Here is a 21,674-nt window from a genome sequence, read left to right as displayed (position 1 = left end):
TGGTGTGGAAGTTGCTGATTAAGGCTAAATCCCTCCAACAGCACCTCATCTGCTATTGCCTCTTTATCTGAAGTCATAAACAGTGAAGGAATTCCTTCCAGCACCTTAGAAAGGACTCAGTTCTACATTTAACATCTTAATTCAACGGCTGTCACTCTCACCAGCAGCAGCTTTTGGTTAGAACCCAGAGTTCAGACCTTTCCTGCTGAAGATCTTTAACCGCTGCCTTTGACAAGTTATTAGGTTGGCTGGATATGTGATCCTATCCCATAGGGCAATTTTTGTGTCTCATGTTTCAAAATAAGATCATTACCTTGCTTGTAGCTTGTTGGTGGTCAGCTTGGTACTAGCAGTATTTAAAACACTTTTCTGTTGTTAATCATTGGCTGCCTTTGCATATTAATACTTAAGATCAGATATTTAATAAATGTCGTATTTTTCTGGACCAAGTTTTGTACGAGCCTCTCCCAGGCTTTAGCAGCTGGAAAGGTTTTTGTTTCCATGATGTCCCAGTGCTGGAGGTGGACCACTGGTCCAGCACTCCATGGTGGTACATCTTTGTTACCCTGTGGAGTGCTGCAGCTGTGCACAAGCACTCAGAGAAGCTCACACATGGACACGGACATTGACATCACCCGTATTTGTGGAAGTGCCTCATCAGCTGATGCCGTCTCGCATTCCTGGCTGGGAGAGGCACCAGGGTGGTTTACTGCTTTCTCAGAATCTGGGAAGAGACTTGGTGAGAGCGAAACTTGGAGATACACCTCTCTCATTGTGTCATCTATTTACATGGCGCATGCCTTGTGTGAGTGTGTGAGACAGGGAGAGCTTTTTTTTTTTATCCCCTGCCCTAGTTCTTCCTTCTGGCAGTGGTGAGATGGAAAGGTGGGACATTCTCTTCTTTGCCAGCAAGAACATTTTCTGTATCTAAGTCTGGCTTGGAAATTCTTTAGGTGACATCACACCATGTCTGTGCACACTCATTGTTTGTCATGGAAAAGCCATTCATCCATACACAACTTCCTTCCTCCCCAGACTCCTGGAGATAAACTTTCCATTCTGTCTATTCCCTATAGAAACAGACCCAAAACATGTATGCGTGGCTACACACACATACACCTCACCATCCGCCGTCACGCTCGGGGCTGTGGGAGGAGGAAAAGGGAGGATACAGAAGATGTGAATAAAGTCACCCTGTTTTCTTCAGACGTGAATCCCGCTGTGCCCAAGTAGTGAAATTTCCCTCCCACTGAGGTTCTGGGTCACACAAGGCTTTTTTGTCCTGAAGCTAATTCTGGCACTCACAGCCCCACATCTGCCTGCCAGGTGAGGTGGGCCACCAGCTGCAGGTACAGCACATCTGGATGGGGGAGGAAGCGAAGCGTGCTGCAAACAAACACAGCAAGTCCACCGTGGTGGGCATGAGGAATGCGATAAAAAATATACTGCAGCGGTCTGAGATGCCGAGTCTGGTGATTCATGTCTCGGGTGCTGCTTGTGAGACAGAGCGAAAGGCTGAGTATTTGTGGGTCTTGGACCATGTATGCTGTGGTCACAACCTGGGAGCCAGTGGAGGGGACTACACACTTAACTTGCTCTTGGGGAGCCACCAGTGCAAGGACAGGGTCAAGGTGACACCAGGCCCTGCAAGGAGGTTGTGTGGGGTAGGACGGGGTGGCATTTGTCCGTGGCAGAGAGGTGTGGACCGCGTGGCCCAGAGGAGGATCGGTCTGTGCAGAAATGGAGGCAGCAGCAGTAGTGTCGATGCTATGATAAGGTGTGTGTTTCCCTGCAGCGTGCGGGAGGCAGAGTGCGAGAAGCCTTTGTTACAAGTACCCCCCCAAGTCCCGGGATGCTTGCTTTTGCTTTCTGCCAGTGTTCGGAGGAAAAGGGCTGAATGAGCTGACAGCTTGCCCCTGCCCCAGCTTTCATGGTGCCCGTGGGTCAAGCAGGGAAACAACAGGGGACAAGAGGAGCCTTTGAAGCTCTTCTCCTGCCCACCTCCCCTGTCCATAAAGCCATTAGGCTCTGGTGCCAGCCCTATCTGCGCTCGTCGCCAGCAGACCAGCTTCACCTCACGGACCCCCTGCCCGGGGCATGGGGCTGGGGCCATGGCGCGGGGCCCTTCGAGAGGCCGTTTTGGGGAGGGGGCAGCTCATTTCCGAGCGAGCCCTGCATTACAAAGGCTGCGGAGCCAGTGCCAGCGCTTTGATATGCCTCGCCGGCTCCCCGCACACCTGCGGCTTCGGGGCTCCCCGCCACGGCCCGGTCCGGCCCGGCCCGTGGTGCACCGGCGGACCGCAGACCGGGAGGAGGGGGTCAATCAAAGGCGGCCAAGTCGGGGCGCCCCGGAGGCTCCGGGGGTCCTTCCCGATGCTCCAGAGAGCGAGACCAGCCCCACATGACTCCCCATGCCCCCGGAGAGGAACGGGGAGGCTCTGTCGGTACCGGTGGAGCCCCGCCAGCGCGGCCCCTGCCCCGGGGCCGAGGGAGGGCGGGAGGCTGGGCCGCCGCCGGAGCCCCCAGGAGGCGGCGGCCGGGGGAGGGTCCTGCGGGGGGCGGCGGGGGAGGGGTGGGAGAGGGGCGGCAGCAGCCGGGCTGTGCTCGCCGCGCCCCCGCCGCACGCAGGCCCCGCTCCAGGGCTTCTCCTCGGCTTTTCTCCGCAGGGCGCCCCGTCCCGGCGGCCGGCTCTGCGGGGGCTGCCCCAACGCCGCCGCCGCCCGCAGCCCACCATGACCGGGCCGAGGCTGGCCCTCGCCGCCGCCCTCCTCTGCAGCTGCACCTCGCCGGTGGCCGACGCCAACTCCTGGTGGTGAGTAAGGGCGCGGGGCAGCCAGCGGAGCCTTTGTGCGCCGCCGCGGTCCGGGGACCGGGAACCGGGGACCAGGGACCAGGAGTCGGGACCGTCCCGGGGTGGGTGGCGGAGCGGGAGCGGGGCTGCTGCCCTGCGCTCTCCGCGGGAATTTTCCTGCCTCCCCGGCTTCTTTCGCAGCAGCTCGCTTGTTTCCAGTGTTCCCCCCTCCCACTGTCCCAGCCCAAGTTTTGGGAAGGTGGGACGGAGCCCCCTCTCCTCCTCCTGGGCTCCTTTTGTGCGGGTTCGCTGAAATCTCGTCCGGGTTTTAGCATGTGAGGAGAACACAGAGGATGGGTAAGCATTTCTACCCGCTGCGAAAAGCCCAGGGGGCAGCCGCGGAGCCCCCTTCCCCTAAAGAGCGGAAAATAGCCGTGCTCGAAGTCAGGCATCCCTCGCTGGCGGTCTGCAGAAAGCAGTTCACTTTCTTCTTTCGCAGAGAAAGTGCTGAGCTTTCTCTCTGCCCCCTCCCCATCCCGGGTGTGCTCTGTGTTTAAACTCAGGTTACAAACGAGCTGTGTTTCTCCCACTAAAGCCCTAGAAAAGCCTCGCATCTGGCAGAGCCGTAGAGGGAGGCAGCTGACATGAGAAATCCGCCCGGGTTTTCGGAGCGGGGCTGTGCTGGGCTGGCTGGGAAAGGTGCCGGGCGTTTCGCGAAGGGGGCCTCTCCCTCCAGACTCCCTTGGATGTTTTTCTCATCGTAGGTCTTTGGCCATGAACCCCATCCAGAGACCTGAGATGTACATCATCGGCGCTCAGCCGGTGTGCAGCCAGCTGCCGGGGCTCTCCCCCGGGCAGCGCAAACTCTGCCAGCTCTACCAGGAGCACATGGTGTTCATCGGGGAAGGGGCCCGCAGTGCCATCAAGGAGTGCCAGTACCAGTTTCGGCAGCGGCGTTGGAACTGCAGCACGGTGGACAACACCTCCGTCTTTGGGCGAGTCATGAAAATAGGTAGGAGCCTCCGGCACGGGGGAGGTGCGGGGCAGAGGCCGGCTGTCCCCGTCCAGCTTTCTCCCTTTCTTTTAATTCACACGCAGTTCCCTTAGCACTGCTCCTCATACTAACTTTAAGGAGCTTTACCATTCCCTGGTGTGCTGGTGCTGCCTGTGCACTGCCTGCGCCCGGTTTCGTTTTGGTTTTGGGGTTTTTTTTGGGGGGGAGGGGAGCGCCACAGCAGGAGCTAGCTGAGGAGATGGATGCTGTCTTTGGGGGGGCATGAGAAGGTAAGGAAGTAGGGGGCTGCTTTTGTTTTGTGTGCTTGTTTAAAGGTAGGGAGGGATGAAGCTGGAGCCAGGAACAATGGACCCGCGTTATCATTTTCAGCATCTGGAGTGCCCTCGGACAGGGAATGCAGCCCTGAGATCTGGGAAATATGGACTCCCCTAGCATGGGATGTCCCCTCCTCCCTGTTCTGCCACTTTCTGTGTAAACCTAAGAGATTTTTATAATTCCTGTCCTGCTGGCCATAAGAGGCACATTGACAGGCCATTACTGCACTTGAATTGAGGTGTGACCTAGCTACATTGTCCCAGCTTCTTTTGAAATGCAATCATCTGATGGCAAGAAACTGAGAAATCCGGGCTCAGTTTGATGTGTCCGACAGCCAGGACAATAAAGAAAAGGTGTTAAAATGGCTACTTACAAACACACACACACACACACACACACACACACACACACACACACACACGCACACTCACTCACTCACTCTCTCTCCAATCCCAGGTTTTCTTTCCCACCCACAAAGCTGATAATTTACACTGAAGAATCCAGAACCAGCACTATTTCTCCGTGGTAAGGTCAAGGAAAACACTAAGCAAGGGATGAAAAAAGACCCTCCAGCTCCTGCACCTCCTCCCGACAACTGCCCCCAACTTTTTGGCCTCACTGTCAAAAAAACCCACAGAGGCAGCAGGACACCAAGAGAAGCATCTTTAATACCTTTGGGGCATCAAGGTGATAGGGCGCTGGGATAACCAAGTCCTGTGGTCCCTTCCATTTGATCCTGGAATTCTTACTTGTCACCCTGGAGAATTTTAGGAACTTTTCTGCACATGTTACTCAACATTTTAGAATCCCTATTTCAGCCCACCACAGCACCATTCTAATTCCTCCCTTCCTACCCAGCTCTTACCTCAACAAATCCCCACTCCTCTGGAGTGCTCCCTTGGGAAATGCCGTTTCCTGACACATACTTTCAGCTCCTGACACACATCCAAGGCATCTGTGCATCATTGATCTCTCGCTTTCTGGTAGCAAGGGTGGTGGCCAGATGAGGCTGCATGCAGTTCCTGATTATTAAAGGGGTATTAAAACTGAAATTTCAGCCACCAGAGGACAGAAATAAGTCTCCATCTCTCCCTTCTGATATTCCTCCCTCACATGGAACCTTACTCAAAGAACGAGGTAATTTCATATCCCCAAAGAGATGCTAGTTATTCCATAAGGACACAAGAAAATATGAATTTTCCCTTCTGAAGTGGACCTTCTCTTCTTCTTCAGTACATTTCTGTAGCCCCAGGTTGGTCCAGTGGGTGAGTCCACACCTGGAGAAAAGAAGAATGAGCTAACAGAAAGCAAAGATCAGAGGTAAAGGAAGAATCAGAGGGTGTACAGGAAGGAGGGAGTGGAGTGGCTAGTGGAAGAGGATAGATACCTTCTCTCTAAAATGAATTTAGTTGTGTTAGTTTAGACTGGGAGTAGATAATGTTTTGATGAGGAAGGAGGTGGTGGGTATATCCAGTTGTCCTGCTGCTGTTAGGTTTGTGTGTGTGTGTGCATTTGTTTGCTGAGAGTACTGTTGTATCTCTAGTAGAAATCTGCTGATAATAATGTCTGTGGGGTGACTGCCCGTGGTTCCCTGCTGTTTAAAAACCTATCCTAACAAAGAGTTTTGAACACATCTCCTTTAGATATTCTGGTCACTTGGATTGTGGTCAGATGATTACACTCGAGCACAAAACAGCACAGAGGAGAATTCTCCTAAGACAAATGTCACTAAACATGGCCTGGGGTGTTACAGGTTTTGAGATGATTCATTGCTGTTGTCTAAGTCAGTGATAAGCTGTTGTGGAGGGGAATGCTGTCTCTATTCTCTTTGTTCCACCTTCTGCTTTTACTTCTTCTTACTTTGTAATGAGGCATTGCGCATCATTTCAGCAAATCTATTTTCCACGCTGGCAAAGAAAACAAAACCTTTCAGTCTCTCAGGCTGTGTCAACTATAAAGTCATTCTTCTCTGGGTTCAGACTATGTGCCTGTCTCCTGTTTTCAAGCTTTGAGCCCCAATCCTGGACCACAGCCCTTTTTCTGTATGCTGTGCCAATGGCACGAGAAAGGTCTGGAGACCAGAATATCTGCAGGAGTGCAGAGGCATGCCAGAGTGTTGTGGAGAGGAGGGGGAAAAAAGAGATAAGAAGGACTCAGAAGGTATATAGTGTGCCAGCAACCCTGGGCTGCCCACCCACTGCTGCAGGCATGGCATATATTATATGATTTCTTGAGCTGCCCTAGATTGTGAGAGGGGAGGAGAACCTGCTCTGGCCAAGTCCAAGCCTGGAAGATCCTCAGGAGAGCATTCACTCAGAAACCTGGAAGATTAGTTTCCTTTCCCTCTCACAGAACTTGGCTCAGCTTGTTAGCGGGAGACCCGGTCGGTCTGTGTTTAATCATTACACCTTCATCTTGTGCATTTCATAGAGGTGAGGCAGTCCAATGGTACAAAGCTTTTGTGGAGGTATATGTAGCACTGAAGCAGGCTGCTTTTTATCATAGTTTTTTTTTCCCTATTGTTCCTATTATTGTGAGAATTGCTTTTACCTTTTAAATATGGTTTATTCAATAATGGTATCTGGTGACTTACAAAAAACATCCATCTGAAGTTGCTTATTCTTCTGTCAATACAAATTTTAGAGACTGCATGTGTGTGCATATATATATCCATACATTATATAGACATATTCCTTACTTCTGCATTTATGGGGGAGAGAGCAGAGCACCCAAAAAAATAGTGCTGTAATTCCCTCAGGGGAGGAGGAAATAGATCTCTTGTCAGTGCAATCCTACATGCAAGGCTGGGTTTTCCAGATTAGTCCAGGATCATTTCTGGAGCCAAAGGTTGTCTCTCCATCCTGCCTTTCCAAATGCAAAAATGGGGAAAAAGAAGTTGTCATTAAAGAAGAGGACAAAGAGAAATATTTTTCCTCACTTTTCTTTGTGATTGCCAAACATTAGGGAAATGCTTAAAAAAAAAAAAAAAAAAAAAAAAAAAAAAAAAAAAAAAAGACACATCAAGTTGAAACGAAAGCTTTTTCATCAAAAAAGTGAGACCGACACCTCCTGATCATCTTTGCATCAGTCGACCCGTCGTGGTGCGTTCTCCTCCCATTTCCTTCTCGTGCAGCTCTAGAAAAACTTTCCAGGGACCGACACCTCGCCTACCTACAGCTCATCCTCGCCAGTGGCCCCCGAGGGCCGCCTTGGCCCCGGGCTCCCCGCTGTCGGTGGCCGGCGGGCACAGGAGGGCAGCAGAGCTCCGCGGAGCTCCGCGCCGGCGGGCAGAGACTCTCGAGGTCCGCGGCCCCCGGCATCGTTCCTGTCCCCTGGCTTGGCCCCACCGCTCAGAGAGCTTGTCAGGGGCGTTAGTGTTTCTTTATTATCGTGTCTGCACAAATTTGGAGTATAATGCCCCTGTCCGTTTAGCTAGATGACAGCACCATGGCGTGGAACCAGAGTGAATTTCGAGATGATGAGCAAAACCCCAAATACTTTTCTAAGACTGGGTGGCGTGGAAGGAGACCAGAGGAAACTAGGCTATATAAGCCCACGAATGCCAGCTACAAATTTACTTTGTATTAGCTGAGGGTTTCTGATTCTGCCTCCTGAAACAAGACGAAGTCTTCCAAACCTACACCTATTGAACACCGTGGTTTCTTCTGCTTTGTGGGCAAAAAGGGACAAAAAAACCCCAAACAACACCCTGTGACTTGCTTCCGTCTCTCCCACCACTATCCTCAGCAGCCTAAACTCGTCCTGCAGGTCCAGAGGCTGCACATTGTCACGCTGCAACATCTGAATGTGTAGGTGGTTAAAACACGGACAGTAAAAGTGTAAATCCAGTCAGTGCTCTCAGGGATCTCAATCAAGCCGTGAGGACGCTAAGCACCTGGAGCCATGCAGGCTCTGTTGCACAAGCTGTAACACCGGCAGGACCTTTCCTTGGATGTGTTTTTATCTCTATTGATGCAGGGAGTGCTCTGTAGGAGGATTGCTGTGTCCACACGGCCCTTGCCTTGCAGGTGTAGACTGGTAGGGGCAAAACTGCACACTGCACTATTACTTTAAAATACCCATAGCATGCAAACCAAAATAGATGAGTGAAAGCTTGATTTTGTTTTCGGCTGGATTACCTTAACTAGGAGTAATTTCTCTTTGCCTCTTGGATTAAGTAGGTTTGAGGGGCATAGTCATCTCCTTATGACCTGCCAGAAAAACCCTCCCTTCTGTATTATGTGTCCCATAGCATTTTTTCAACCTTGTGTTGTACGATTCCAGGGGAAAAGCCAATCGTTCACAACTCTCATTTAGGGGGAAAAAAAGTCACAAGTTGTTCTTCAAGGCAGTTTCCACTCTCAGCTTTGCCTTTGTCTTGGGTCATTACCACTAAGCTGGTGATAAGCTGCTATTAATTACAGATTGTCAGCACATGCAAATTGGAACAAGAGCATACCAAAAGCATCAGCTCAGGCCTGTTGAGGGAGCTGGCATTGAGAGCTTCGTGGGCTGGTGGCAAACTGTTCTTCGAGGATCTGCCCTCTGAAGTCATTCAAATTTGCTTGAGAGCATTAAAGGGTCGCCTCTTCCTGGGGTTTAGTGTAAGTAGCTCTTAACAATCAGATTTCTTATTCCAGTGAAGCTTTGGCAATTGTTCTCTTTATCACCTGAAAGTTTAGTGAAGCACACAATGATTCTGGAAGTGTCAGTTTAGCTATTTATTACACTGGTGTGGTGAAAGTGCAGGTGTAGATTGCCTCCTCATTATCATTCCCTATACTCTTCCCCTTCAGACCCACAACACTTGCTGGTGCAGTGTGCTTGGCCTCATGCAGTGTTCTGGCTGTGTTGGTGCCCCGGTCAAATTGGGGCTGAATCACTGCCAGGAATACATAGCTGGAGACCCAATCCAGCTGCTTGGCTCAGACTCTAAGCTGTATAGAGTGTACTCTCCAAGCAGGGCAGTCTCTAGTAAACCTGCTAATGGAAAGTCATTTCATTTATTACTGTCTACATGGGAAAGTTTTACTTGTTCCAGCACTGCAGTTCTGTAGGTGTTGGGAGAGTCTCTGCCTTGATGCTGTAGTGTAAAAATGTATTTCTTCCAGTTTGTTTCAAAACAATTCTCAGCTGACCTTATGTAAACCAAAATTAAGGTCAATAAACTGTGAAGCTCATAAAGCGTGCTTGTCCCAATTAAATGAAAACTGTTCCAGAGTGATACCTGGCTCAACCAGAACACTCCTTTCGCACAGACCTAACCCTGTTAGTTGTTCTTAATGATTATTGGCAAATTCAGTATCTGAGGCAGCAGCTGTATTTTCATCAAGCGAATAACTGTCCCACTGCTTGAAAGTTTCCTCTGGGTTAAAAAGAGAGGATACTGAAGGGTTGATCTGCGGGGAAGGAGGCTGAGTGGTCTCTGCCTATGGTGTTTCTGTTTCTTTTGGTCAAGGCCCAGAGTTTCCAGGGCTCTTAAACTGTCGAACATAAGTATAATAAAAACAATAACCCTTGAGGGGCGGTACCTACAAATTCATGAAGAACATGCTCTTCTCAAAAATATTCCTTCAGGTGACAGCAGGAATCTTAACCCCTGTCTGTCAGACAGATCAGGTTTGGGTTTGATCCTGGTTACATAGAAACTGACAGCTCTAGACAGCAAATTGACTGGAGCTGTTACTGTGAAAAGAGGACAAAAAATGGGATGCAAGCGTGTGTTAGGACAGTTTCCCCCTCCACCAGAATGGGGTGATGCCTTTGTATTTAACCACCCCATTCCTTTGTTCCAGTTAACAACATTCACTCTCTCAGCGCACACCACGCCCTACTCTCCAGAGCCCCATTCCCTTGCTCCTTTCTGCACGTTTTGTTTGTTAAATTAAATGTCTTTTGTTAGTTTGCTTCTCATGTCTCCCACAGGTAGCCGAGAGACTGCTTTCACCTATGCTGTCAGTGCTGCCGGGGTGGTGAATGCCATCAGCCGGGCTTGCCGTGAGGGAGAGCTCTCCAGCTGTGGCTGCAGCCGGACTGCCCGGCCCAAGGACTTGCCCCGAGACTGGCTGTGGGGTGGCTGTGGAGATAACGTGGAGTATGGATATCGTTTTGCCAAGGAGTTTGTGGATGCCAAGGAGAGGGAGAAGAACTACGTGAGAGGTTCGGAGGAGCAGGCTCGTATGCTGATGAACTTGCAGAACAACGAGGCTGGTCGCAGGGTAAGACGAATGCTGACCCTTTCCTCTTTCTCAGAGGCAGATTCAGAAGGCTTGATATAGCTAGGTACCAAATTACTTGGAGGTTTGTTGAGGGGTAGCCCAATGATGCCCTAGTGACTCCCCTGAAATAGTGGGTGGCCGCATTTTCCGTGTTTTTGTAAATACTACAGGTGATATTGACAATGTTATACTTCAGTTTTAACAGCAGGCTTCCATTGATAACTAAAGCCAGTTGAGTTTTTTAGTCTGTGGATGTGTGTGCAACATGTAAACCCTTCCAGAATAAACTAACTGCTGTCATGGCCCACTTTCAGGGTTTACATCTCAGAAATTGGCTTCCCAAAGTTGCCAAAATGCCAGGCTGGGGATGGAGAGGAGAGTCAGTTGGCTCAATTGTTCAGATTTGGGGGAATGTAAGGCCAGAAGCAAACAGACTACCTGTCTGTCTCAGAAATTTTGGCTTGCTCAGCTACCTTCTTATTGGGCAAAAGAATTAATTTTCATATAGGTGACAGACAGACATCTTCTGAGAAGGTACAGGGTTTTTGATCCCTAGAGATGGAGAATCCATCACTTTCCTATATAGCATCATTCACATGCAATCCAACTGTGTAATCCTGCCTCTTTCCAAATGCAGAATAGGAATTACTTGAATGTTTGTGACTGTTCCACAGCATGTTTAAAATTATTATCATTCTTCCCTAAAGTGAAGAGCTTTTCTGAAGTTAATTTTTTTTCTAATACATAGTAAAAAAATCCTATTAAGCATACTTAACCTTGCTCTTTTGCACATTCTTAACTAATATCTTTAGTTTCCTTATCAATTTTCTACCCTTTCTTACTTCTAATTGTTACTGAATTATCTTTCCCTTTCCTATGTATGTCTGTCTTTTCTGCATGTAATTCTGGCTCCATTTTTCCACCAAAGAAGATTTGCTCTGGTTTTTTTTGATTGTGAAATCCATGTGTCAGGTTGAAGCATTGCAAATACTCCAGTCTTCTTTTGCAAAATTAAATTGGGGTAAGTTTGCAGTAGGTGGAAAACTGTGGACTTGAAAGCTGTAGAACTCAGTGGGCTTGGGGGTTGTTTGTTTTTGTTTTGTTTTGTTTTTCTTGGAAGGGCAGAGGGTCTGCATTTGCTTAGAAATTGAGAGGCATTCCTCGATGGAGTAGTAGTCTGGAACTGAAATTCTTCTCTACTTTACTTGCTTTGAACATCTTATACCTCTGGAGTCATGAACTTGTAATTGCTACAAATAAATACGCTGCCTAAAATAGGGAGTGAACATGTCATGGGACTTTTAAGAGCCAGTCCCCTTGCTTGGAGAGATCCAGAGACAGAATATGACCAATATTTTGAGGCGCCAGTTGAACTGTAGTAATATCTGTATTAGAAGATCAAGTCAGAAGATACTTGTTCCACAGCAGGAGTAAAACACTACCCTGTTTTGTTATTGTTACATGGGCAAGAATCCAACTGAACTGTGATTTCAGATGATGATATGGTTTTAGATAGAAGAAAGCTTTGTCCTGCTTTAAGGATGGAGCTAAAGCCAGTTATGTCATGACTTTACTGCCATGCAGAAAGTTGTTCAAATTGTGCTGGGAATGGTGTAGCCTGTGGTGCTTTGAGCAGCTCCAGAGAAAAGCTCTCAAGGTTATTTCTTTGTCTCTAGTTAACCCAGGAGCTGAAGAAAAGCTTTCCAAAGGGCCCAGCAAAACACAGTGCTATGTCAAGCTTGGCTTTTGTAGACTCAGTAGTAGAACAGGCATAGAAAATAACCTTAGATTAAATGAACACAAGTAATTTTAGATTAAATTAAATAAAAATATTAACCAGCGTGTAATTAAGCTTGTGGATTTCAAAGGACAAACCCTGACAAACTAAGGGAGTTGGATAGTAAACTCAGCTGGGGAACTCGATGTGGTGGAGGTCTGGAAATTTTTCAAGTCAGAGATGCTAAAGCCATTACAATTCTGCGTGCCAAGCAAGAGGAAAAAGCTTGTAGGAAGAATATCCAGACCTCACTGAATGAATAATTACCACAGACAAAATAGGAATAGATGAAGAGCCTACAAAGAACGGAAAAGAAACCTGATAGCAAATAAATAATGAGAAGCTCTGTCTTAGAGATCAAGAAGTGCAAAGATGAAGAGTAAAAAATCATGCTGAGTCAGGCCTTGCAAAGGGTAGTGAAATAAACAAGGAAAGTTTCTTAAACTTTGTAAATTGAAGGAGGTTGGAAGAAAGGAGGCTCCTAGTCAATGGGCATGGGGCTGAGTCTAAAGACAGAGTAGTTTTCATCCCCAAAGTAAGTGTTTTACTTGGGGCTTCAGGTCAGAATAGGGGACATTGCTTGTGGAGAGGGGTGCCACATGTCTGCTGCAAAATGGAGGTGTCTTTTTCTGTCCTCAACACTTCTGCATTGAGGAGTAAGTGCTTGAAGTGTAAAATTTTAATTTTTCCAGGAACAGTATTTTTTTGGGGGGAAGCTAGACAGGGTGCCCTGGGGGCAGGCCCAGTAGGCAGTAGACAATGGTGCTGGCAGCCTGTGGAAGCAGGGAAAGCATGAGGAAGCAGCTGTTGTGCTCAGACAGGTAGAGGGTAGTGAAGTATGGAGATGGTAGAATGGTGCATTGAGCTGCTAAGGGGGAGTTGGGACTGGGTCAGATGATTTGGATGGGAGTCAAGTGGCAGCAAAGGTTCGGGAGAACAGAGGGCTCTGGAGTAAATGAGACTGGCACTTTGGGGTCGACCAAGTGGGTGTGGTTGTGGGTAGTGAGAAATGGAGATGCTGGGGTCGGTGAAGGAGATGACTATGAAAGGATCTGGAAAGGATGGAGATGAGACCTGTGGTGGCTCTTAAAAACCACTGCTATGGTTTTCAGGGTTGTCTGGTCAGGATGGCATTTGTTCAGTACAGGGCAGCACTTCTCTTGGCTATGAGAAATATATTTGCATGGGAGAACATGAGAAAGATTGGAAATGGAAATGATCATCACCAAGCTGGAAGCAAAACTCGGGCAGTGTAAAGCCTGAGTCACAGGGAGTGCCTACTTTCTTTCCTGACACTCTGAAAGAGCTGGCACCTGGCAGCATAGGCAGTGTGACCTCAGCAGCATTTTCAGGAGGACCTGGGAGGAAGGATATCTCAGAGGAACAGGCAAAGTACGAAATAATGTGAGAAGAATTTCTAAAAGATTGATCACACAGTCATTTAGAACATCACTGATTTTCTAAAAAGCAAACTAGATCTGATAGGTCTGGTTTATCAGAACTTCCGTGAGACATTTATTTCCCACATGGGAAATGCTTGGTTAAACTGGGAAAGATAAGGGGAAACGCAGCAGCTATGAGACAGACAAAAAACTGGTTCAAAGAAAGATGTCAGTAATTTGTGTAAAAGGATGTGTCTTATACTTAATGGAACTTATTAGGGGAGTTCTTCAAGGACTTGTCTCAAACCCAGCACTTAGTATTTTTGTTTCGTAGCCTCAAAACAGGAAATAGGAGTGGGCTGATGAAATTCACTGATGGTGCAGAGGTGGCAGGTATTATGAATAGAGAGGATAATCCAAATTTTTTACTGCAGATAACGATATCTAGTAAAACCATGTTAAGACCACTGTGTAAGGTCTTGTATAAAAAATGTTTTTAGCCATTAGGAAACAAGTAGAAAAGAACTGGTTGCAGCAGTCAGCTGCAGATGACTGCAGAAGTAATGTGGCTCGGAAGGTGGTAAATACCCTACAATGCACTAGGGAAAGTCTTTTCATAAAACATGAGGGAATACTAATTCCATTGTATTCGCCTCTCATGAGGCCTCAAATATGGTATGTTCTCATATTCCCAAGCAAAATGACCTCAGACTAGAAAAGGCTCACCCAAGGGATAGGAATCTTTTCCTAAGAAAGTGGCCTAGAATAGCTTTCCATGTTTAGCTTAGCAAAGTGAAAGTTGAGAGAGACTATGAGTGATGTCTATGTTAGTGGGAGAAATAATAAGGAAGAAAAAGTACTTTTTAAGCAAAAGGCCTATTTGGCACAATAACAAATGGGCAAAAAGTGAATACGTTTAGGTTGGGAATTAGGAAAATATATTTTATCTTTGGAATAGTGATCAGAATAACAGTGGCTGAAAACCTAATTGCTTTTATAAGGGCACTCTATACATTTAAGGAAAATGTTATTTGAAGCAGTGCCTAGAATAGCAAGAGATCATACATAAGGAGGATAGGGACTCCTGTCTAGTCCTGCATTCCTAAACTTCTGAGATTCCAGGTCTGGAAGTGGGAAGGTGCATGTGTAACTCCATACTCCTGAAATCTAGTGCTGGAAGGAGTACTGGAGACATGGCAGTGATCAGTGCTTAGTGACCACCAAGTGCCCTCTCACGTACAGCATTGCCTCACCTTCCCAGCCAGGGTTTCAGCTGCTGTTTCCTAGGCAGGCAGATGTCTGGCGTGTTCCCTCATTCAGGTTCCTGTGGATGAGGAAGTTCTCCTTGAACCTTGAGGAGCTCTGGTGGCAGGAGAGAAGATTTTCCCTGCGCTCTGTGGTTCTCATAAGGAGACACAAGAGACAGGAGGGGGCCAGAGGTCTTTTATCTTTCAGGCAGTCCTGACCCCGTCACCCCTTCACTCCATGTTGGAATCCTTGTGGTAGTGGCTCTCTGGCTTTATTTCCCTTGTTTGTTTGTCTTTGGATGTTATCTCAATGTGTCCTTTCCTTCCATCTGTCTTTTCCTTCCAATTGGTCTCCATTACCCTCTCATATTTCCCCCTTCCTTATCTGTTGCCCTGTCTGGTGGACTGTGGCATTCGGTCCTTGCACAGTGTTTACCTAGTGGGCATATGGCAGGCCTCAGTCATCAGTCACTCGAGTCAGTGCCTGAAGAGCCTGGAAGGGGGTCTGGCTAATTGACCACATAGGAATGCCCCATTAGCTCTCTTTCCATTTTCATTCTTGCAAGAAAATAATGGGAAGAGAACTTGGGCTTATGAAAAGGGGATTTAAGCCTTTCCATTTAGAGACTTTTTCAACCTGTTCAAGTGGCATGGCCATTGATCAGACCCTGCCCTCAGAACTGCATGTGGGGTCTGTTACTCTTTACCTTGACCTGAGCCCAGTCACAGGGGAATTCTCCAGATTCCTCTGCTTTCTCCCTTGTCTGGGCAGACAAGGGGAAGTGTGGGAAAGCCATTTAGCAGCTGAAGCTATGGTTACCTCTGTGGGACATGGGCAGTGGGAGCTGCTGGGGGCTGAGTGGCACCATGCTTACCTGTGATAACTGGTAGCATTTGCATTCCCCAGCACAGCTACTACCCACATGGGCCAGATGTTTTGAACATCAGTTGCTTAAAGCCAAGTTAGAGTGAACTTAGTCCCATGACATTAGCTGAAGCAGATCAAGTTGCAGTGTTTTTATAAAGGAACAAAGCCCCGGATTAGGAAGAATCGTAATACTTTATAAAAACACATGCAAGGGCAAGGCAGGCACTGGTGGCTTGGGATTTGAGAGAACCATAACCAGAAAGTGCTAACACAAGCTTATAGAAAGCAGGCTGGCAGTGCAGTGAGGATATAGTAAGTGTCTGGGGCTTGGGAAATTCAGCTGTAGCTCTGTCTGGTTAGAGTACAACAGGAATTCTTAAGTAACAGTGTGGTTGGTCTTCCAGAGTTGTAGTTTGATCCCAGACAAGTGCTTAACTCTCAGCCTGTAGCTGTTACATTGCACCATGAGGGATTGCCTCAGTAAATTGATCTCCAAGGGACAGAACTCAAGCTTCTCTGTTTTAAGTATGCACTCCATTGACTTTCTTGGGAGCTGGGTCAGCTTCCATGTGATTTAACCATTAAGCCAAATTGAATCTTCACTAGCTGTCAAAAGAACTAGATGTTAGTTAGACCATGAGTAAGTTGTTGTAGAACTCTGACTTCTCACTGCTGGTCCAGAACATAGTTGTAGGCAGAAAGTTTTGCTTGCAGTATGTTCAGTTGCCTTAATCACCTACACCTTGGTAAGGAAATGCAGAAAACCTCTCTAGAAGACATAGCACCATCTCCTGCAGAACATCCTATTTTTTTCTTAGTTTCCTTGATCTCCCTCACCAGATACAGCAGGTGGTAATTTTGCAGCTGATGCCAAACAGCTCTGCTTGACACCTGGAATCTGGTAGGGGCACTGCCTTGCAAACCTGCAGGATGGCTGGGGTAGAGCAGGTGAGAGCCTGATGGTGAAAGCATGAGGAGTGAGAGCTGGGGGGAAAGCTGCTGTAACACGAAGTAGCTCTGATAGGGAAGGGATGATATCTCTTTGCTTCTCCAACTCTGTTAGTGCCAATGTGATCTCATGTAGAATGCAGTTTTGTACCTGTCTCTGAAATTAATGGAAAGAAAACAAGCCAAGCCTGTGTTTTCAGTTTAGTTTGAGCTTTGTTATTCTAGATTATTTTTCAATATTTCTCACCTCCCAGCTAGTGTGAGGAGGGTGCCCACCGTTACCCTTTACAGCATGTACTTGCCCTGCTCAGGGTTTAACACTCGCGGGCCTGAATTTTCAAAGCGATCTGTTAATTTTGATGCTGGATTTTCCGGGGTACGATGCATCTACAGCCCCCGCAGACTCATGAAAATGTAGACGAAAGTATCTGGGAAAAGACAACACGGAAAGCTTGCCTTTGCTGTGTAAAGCAGCGGCCCTGTGAGTGCAGGGAAATGTCTGGGCACAAGATGGCGCAGGTTTATAGTTAGGCTTTCTCTTCAGGGAGGGCTCCTGGTAACACTGGGAGCTGAGGTGCTCTGCTCTGGGTCGGAGGTGTTTATTTTTGGTACCACCACCCCTGCTTGCTCCTCACTGGAAGGAGACGTTTTCTAAGGACGATGTCCCTGAACAAGCTGTTCTCAGAAGAGGTGGAGGGAGTGGGTGTGGGTCCGTGGATTCGTGTCAAAAGGATGCAGATGTATCCCTACAGCGATAGCATCAGTTCCTGGCGTGGGTGGTAGGAAATGGACAGGTTCCCACGTGTTCCCTTTCTGCATCTCTGAAGGGAAAACCATGCAATTCTTTGGTTGGATTTGCAGAGTCCACACAGAAAAGGTCTCTTCTCCTTTTTTTCACACTCTTGGCCCTGCTGTCAAGTCAAGACATCTGTCAGGGAAAAAAAAGGTGGAGTGGGGCGGTCATGTTTGGGGGCAATGTGACCAGAAACAGAAGTATTTAGGGAACAAGTATGCAGCAATCGCAACAGGAGTAAGAGGAGACTTTTGTCTCTTAGGAGGGGTGGAAGAACAGAAACTGGGGGATAACCAAATCAGCTATGAAAAATGTTACTAATTCACTGTAATTAAGCCAGCTGCCAGCACAGCAGGAATAAACGCAGCCATGCACTCCCTTTCCCGCAGGCCGTGTACAAGCTGGCAGACGTGGCCTGCAAGTGCCACGGCGTGTCCGGCTCCTGCAGCCTGAAGACCTGCTGGCTTCAGCTGGCCGACTTCCGCAAGGTGGGCGACCTGCTGAAGGAGAAGTACGACAGCGCCGCCGCCATGAGGATCAGCCGCAAGGGCAAGCTGGAGCTGGTGAACAACCGCTTCAATATGCCGACACAGGAGGACCTGGTCTACGTTGACCCCAGCCCGGACTATTGCCTGCGCAATGAAACCACTGGCTCGCTGGGCACCCAGGGCCGACTGTGCAACAAAACCTCAGAGGGCATGGATGGGTGTGAGCTGATGTGCTGCGGACGGGGCTACGACCAGTTCAAGAGCGTCCAGGTGGAGCGCTGCCACTGCAAGTTTCATTGGTGCTGTTATGTCAAGTGTAAAAAGTGCACAGAGATCGTCGACCAGTACGTCTGTAAATGAAAAGAGCCACCAAAGCGACAAATCTATATTATATAAATCTATATAAATATATTTTATATTTGTATAAATAAACAGATGATGATAATAATTAAAGAAGCTTATTTAAGAGACATTTTGGTTTTGAAATTTCCCCCATGAGGCCGGCTGGTTTGCCATTGCTGCAGTTCTGCTAGGGAGTTTGTCTTTGGGTGCATCTCCCCTTGGATGTTTCAGTCAGGGTGAAGAGGCTGAGGAGGTGCTGACAAAGTGAACTCCCCCCGGGCACATGAGCACATACTATTTCATTACAGAAACAAAGCCAGCAAGAAGAAGAGTGGCTTCTTTCTGCTCTCTCATCAGTAAATGTCAGCATTCTGCATAGTCATTGCACATCTGAAGTTGCAGCCAGACATGGGTGAGTCCTTGTTATCTTGAGTTTCAAACCCTGCCACCCCCTAAACCCGCTGGAGAATTCGGAACCAGTTCTTTATCCCTTTAGAGGGCTTTGCAGCATTAGAGAGAAGGTTAGCCAAGGCTCTTTCTCAAGACGCGGCTTAAAATCCAGAGCCTTGTAAACCATTCCTGGACGCTTCACAGACCATAATTTGGTGGAGGCAGGTTTACAGCCTGCTGTTGTGAGGAAGGAAGGTGTGACCTGTGGCTGACCAGTGCGCAGTCTGGGAGTCCCAGTGAAGCCAGCACCCATCTCTTCTGTACCTCCCGGACAAAGGGGAAATCTGTCCAGCTCAGACTACAGGGCTATGTGCATGAGGGAGACTTTTTTTTTTTCCCTTTTAATCCCGTGTTGAAACTTAATTTGTCAATATAGAGGAGAGGCTACCAGTGCCCAGGGATGTTTGCAAAGGCAATGTACTTCATGTTTTGTCATTAGAAAGAAGCATTTTGCACATACACGTGCACATGACTGCATAAGCACTCCTCATACCTCTGACGGTTTTCCTTTTTGAAGTGGATGCAGGTGGTCACCTTGTTCAGCTCTATTAAGTCCTCCTCACCACCATCCCAGATGTATAGTTGCTCTTTTTACATTAAACATCCCTCAGTAACATTTCTTTCCCTCCGTTGCTTGTGTATATGTGTGGGTTTGTTTTATTCTTTTGGTGGGGTGTCTTTTATTTTGCTGCCCTGTATTTCAGAGCCCAGGGGCCATGCTCTTCCTCGGCATAAGCTAACCACAGCTATGTTTGCTCCCAGAATGTGGTCATATGTTCACCAATGGAAGTCTTTTCTGTGTTTTTCACTGGTAGTAAAAGAATATAATAAAATTGTACTAGGGCAGAAGGCATTACCAAAGTCTGCTAATCAGCCTTACCACGTTGGAATTTTAGTAGAATCCAATTCATAAAGCAGGGAACAAATGCTGCTTCTAGCCCAAGACATTTCCTGTGCCTCTCAGCATCTGCAAAGTTCATTTGGAGTCAGAATAATCAAGAGAAGCCAGTTGCCAAAATATAAGGGTTTGCTAATATGTGTCCTCTTTGTTACTGACATTCCAAGGGTGTTGGGTTTTTTTTACTGTGAATTTTAAAATGCGCAAAATATGCCAATAAGCAAAGAGCCAGTCATGAAGATTATTATTTTTATATTAAACCGCTGTTTCTTATAAAGTGTTGCAGTTTTACAGATTCCACCATTTCAACCACCAGAGAAGAATTTATATGTACCTTTCATACTTTAAATATTTGAGGACTCCAGAAAAGCACAGGGAAGAAAAATTATGTTTAATAATTAGGAGCTGTTGTTTTTTTAGACCAGTGTGTCCAGTTTTTATTTTATTTTTTTTGAGCCAACAGGCAATATATTTGCTGGCATCCCAGAATGCAGTTTCTTGGAATATAAACAGTGGCCTAGATTTATTTTATTATATAAAATCCAAAGCCAGTGGTATTGTAATTCAAAGTAACGGAAATAGTTTTCCATGCATGGAAAAAATGTGAGTGCAATGGCTTGATCCAACTCCCATTAAACTTCAGTGGGAGCTGGACTGAGCCCAAGATCGGATCAAATGTGTGAGCTGTTCGCTCCTGGTATATTATACATTTCTAACCCGGTAATAAAACTTAGTCTACCCTTGGATACATCTGAGAAAGACCTTGCCTCCCACTACCCTCACCCCATGTTCTTGTCCATCCTTATTGCATCAGTACTTAAAGGTGTCAGCTATTTGTATATGACACCCTCAGGCATTGTTAATGTGTCCAGTGATTCCAAATGATTTCATTTGGCCTTGCCAGTGCAGACCACACATTTAAGGGAGTCGCGACTCTCCTTGCAGTTTGGCACTACAAATAATTCTGTGGGTGTAAACAACTTTGGGAATGGAAAAGTCGGCATTGTTAGGGCTACTATTCATCTGGGTGACCTTGGACACGGCCTTCTTTTTCCACCTAAAATGTCTGGATGGAAAAATGATTTTTGGCCTTTTGTCCCAGCACTCCAGACCTCTGGCAGGCTGGTTGGAGCCAGCAGTTCCTATTAGACTGGGTTCATACAGGAGAAATGACCACTGCATTTCTTTCCTTCCCTTCCTACCCACTTTATTACAAGACCTAGGTTTCAGTCTTCACGACTTTCTGGGAGTTTTGTATCCAAAAATTTGATCCCACTGAACTCTAGCTTAAAACTTAATTTCTAAAGCCCTCACACGTAGAAGAACCTCCTTAGGGTGGTAGTAAGTATAAAACAAGAACACAGCTGGTTTGGTTTAATGCAAAGCCAAATGAAGTCAAACAGAAATCTGTAGCAGAATTGCTTCTTTACCATAAGAGTTAAAAAGTGGTGGATTTTAAGCTGTGCCTTGTTAGATGCACAAAGTGCTAGAGCGATGTGTGGGAAGTGGAGCTAAGCTTGATTCTGAGTTTTGCTGATTAGCTGGATTTACAGTCTCCAACGAGTTACTTCTTTTCATTTTAGCCTCTAGCCTCCTCCTGTATAAAATGAGGAGCGGAATACCTCCTTTTTCTGTAAAGCTCTTTGAGAAATATGGCTGAAAAAAACTATAATTGAAGGCCTGCCCTCTACGCTTATTAACTCCAGCAGGCAGACAGCTGTATCCCCATTGTGCAGGGACATGCTCAATTCAGGACAAAGAGGCTCTGCAGCACCTTGGAGGGCCAGATGCTTGGAGGTGGTTGTTCAGGGGTTGGCTCAGCAGGAGACTCACAGGGTTTGTTGCAGCAAAGCTCTGTTCTGGTACAACACTGGAGGAAAGACCATTCTATAAAAGAGAAGGGAACCTGGGGCTTGTTTATTTATGGGTATTGAATATCCTGTAGCAAGAGTGAGGCTTTGGGAGGTTAGCCTGGTTTCTGAATCAAATACCTGCCTGCTCAGATTCTGTTGGCGGTTCATATGGATAAGATATTCACACAATATGCTATTATGTAGTGTGTGCTGGTAAACTGGCTGCCACATTCCAACCCTGAAGTCACTGCATTTCAAGGCTGATAGAAATGACCACCCATAAGTCATG

The 21,674-nt window shown here is 47.1% G+C and overlaps 1 protein-coding gene across 1 annotated transcript in view; it reads left to right on the top strand.

Annotated features, from left to right (window-relative positions):
- The window catches only part of WNT5B (Wnt family member 5B), a 73,690-nt gene extending 54,440 nt beyond the window's left edge, over positions 1-19,250 (top strand). The window contains exons 2-5 of the mRNA XM_071768154.1: positions 2,667-2,812; positions 3,556-3,803; positions 10,047-10,339; positions 17,744-19,250. Coding sequence (XP_071624255.1) covers positions 2,667-2,812; positions 3,556-3,803; positions 10,047-10,339; positions 17,744-18,202 — 1,146 coding nt within the window. The 3' untranslated portion in view covers positions 18,203-19,250. The remainder of the gene's footprint in view (positions 1-2,666; positions 2,813-3,555; positions 3,804-10,046; positions 10,340-17,743) is intronic.
- Positions 19,251-21,674: the final 2,424 nt, after the last annotated feature.

The sequence above is a fragment of the Heliangelus exortis genome, chromosome 1 (assembly GCF_036169615.1).
Source record: "Heliangelus exortis chromosome 1, bHelExo1.hap1, whole genome shotgun sequence".
In the NCBI taxonomy this organism is placed as follows: Eukaryota; Metazoa; Chordata; class Aves; order Apodiformes; family Trochilidae; genus Heliangelus; species Heliangelus exortis.
This window is presented reverse-complemented; position numbering and strand designations above follow the sequence as displayed.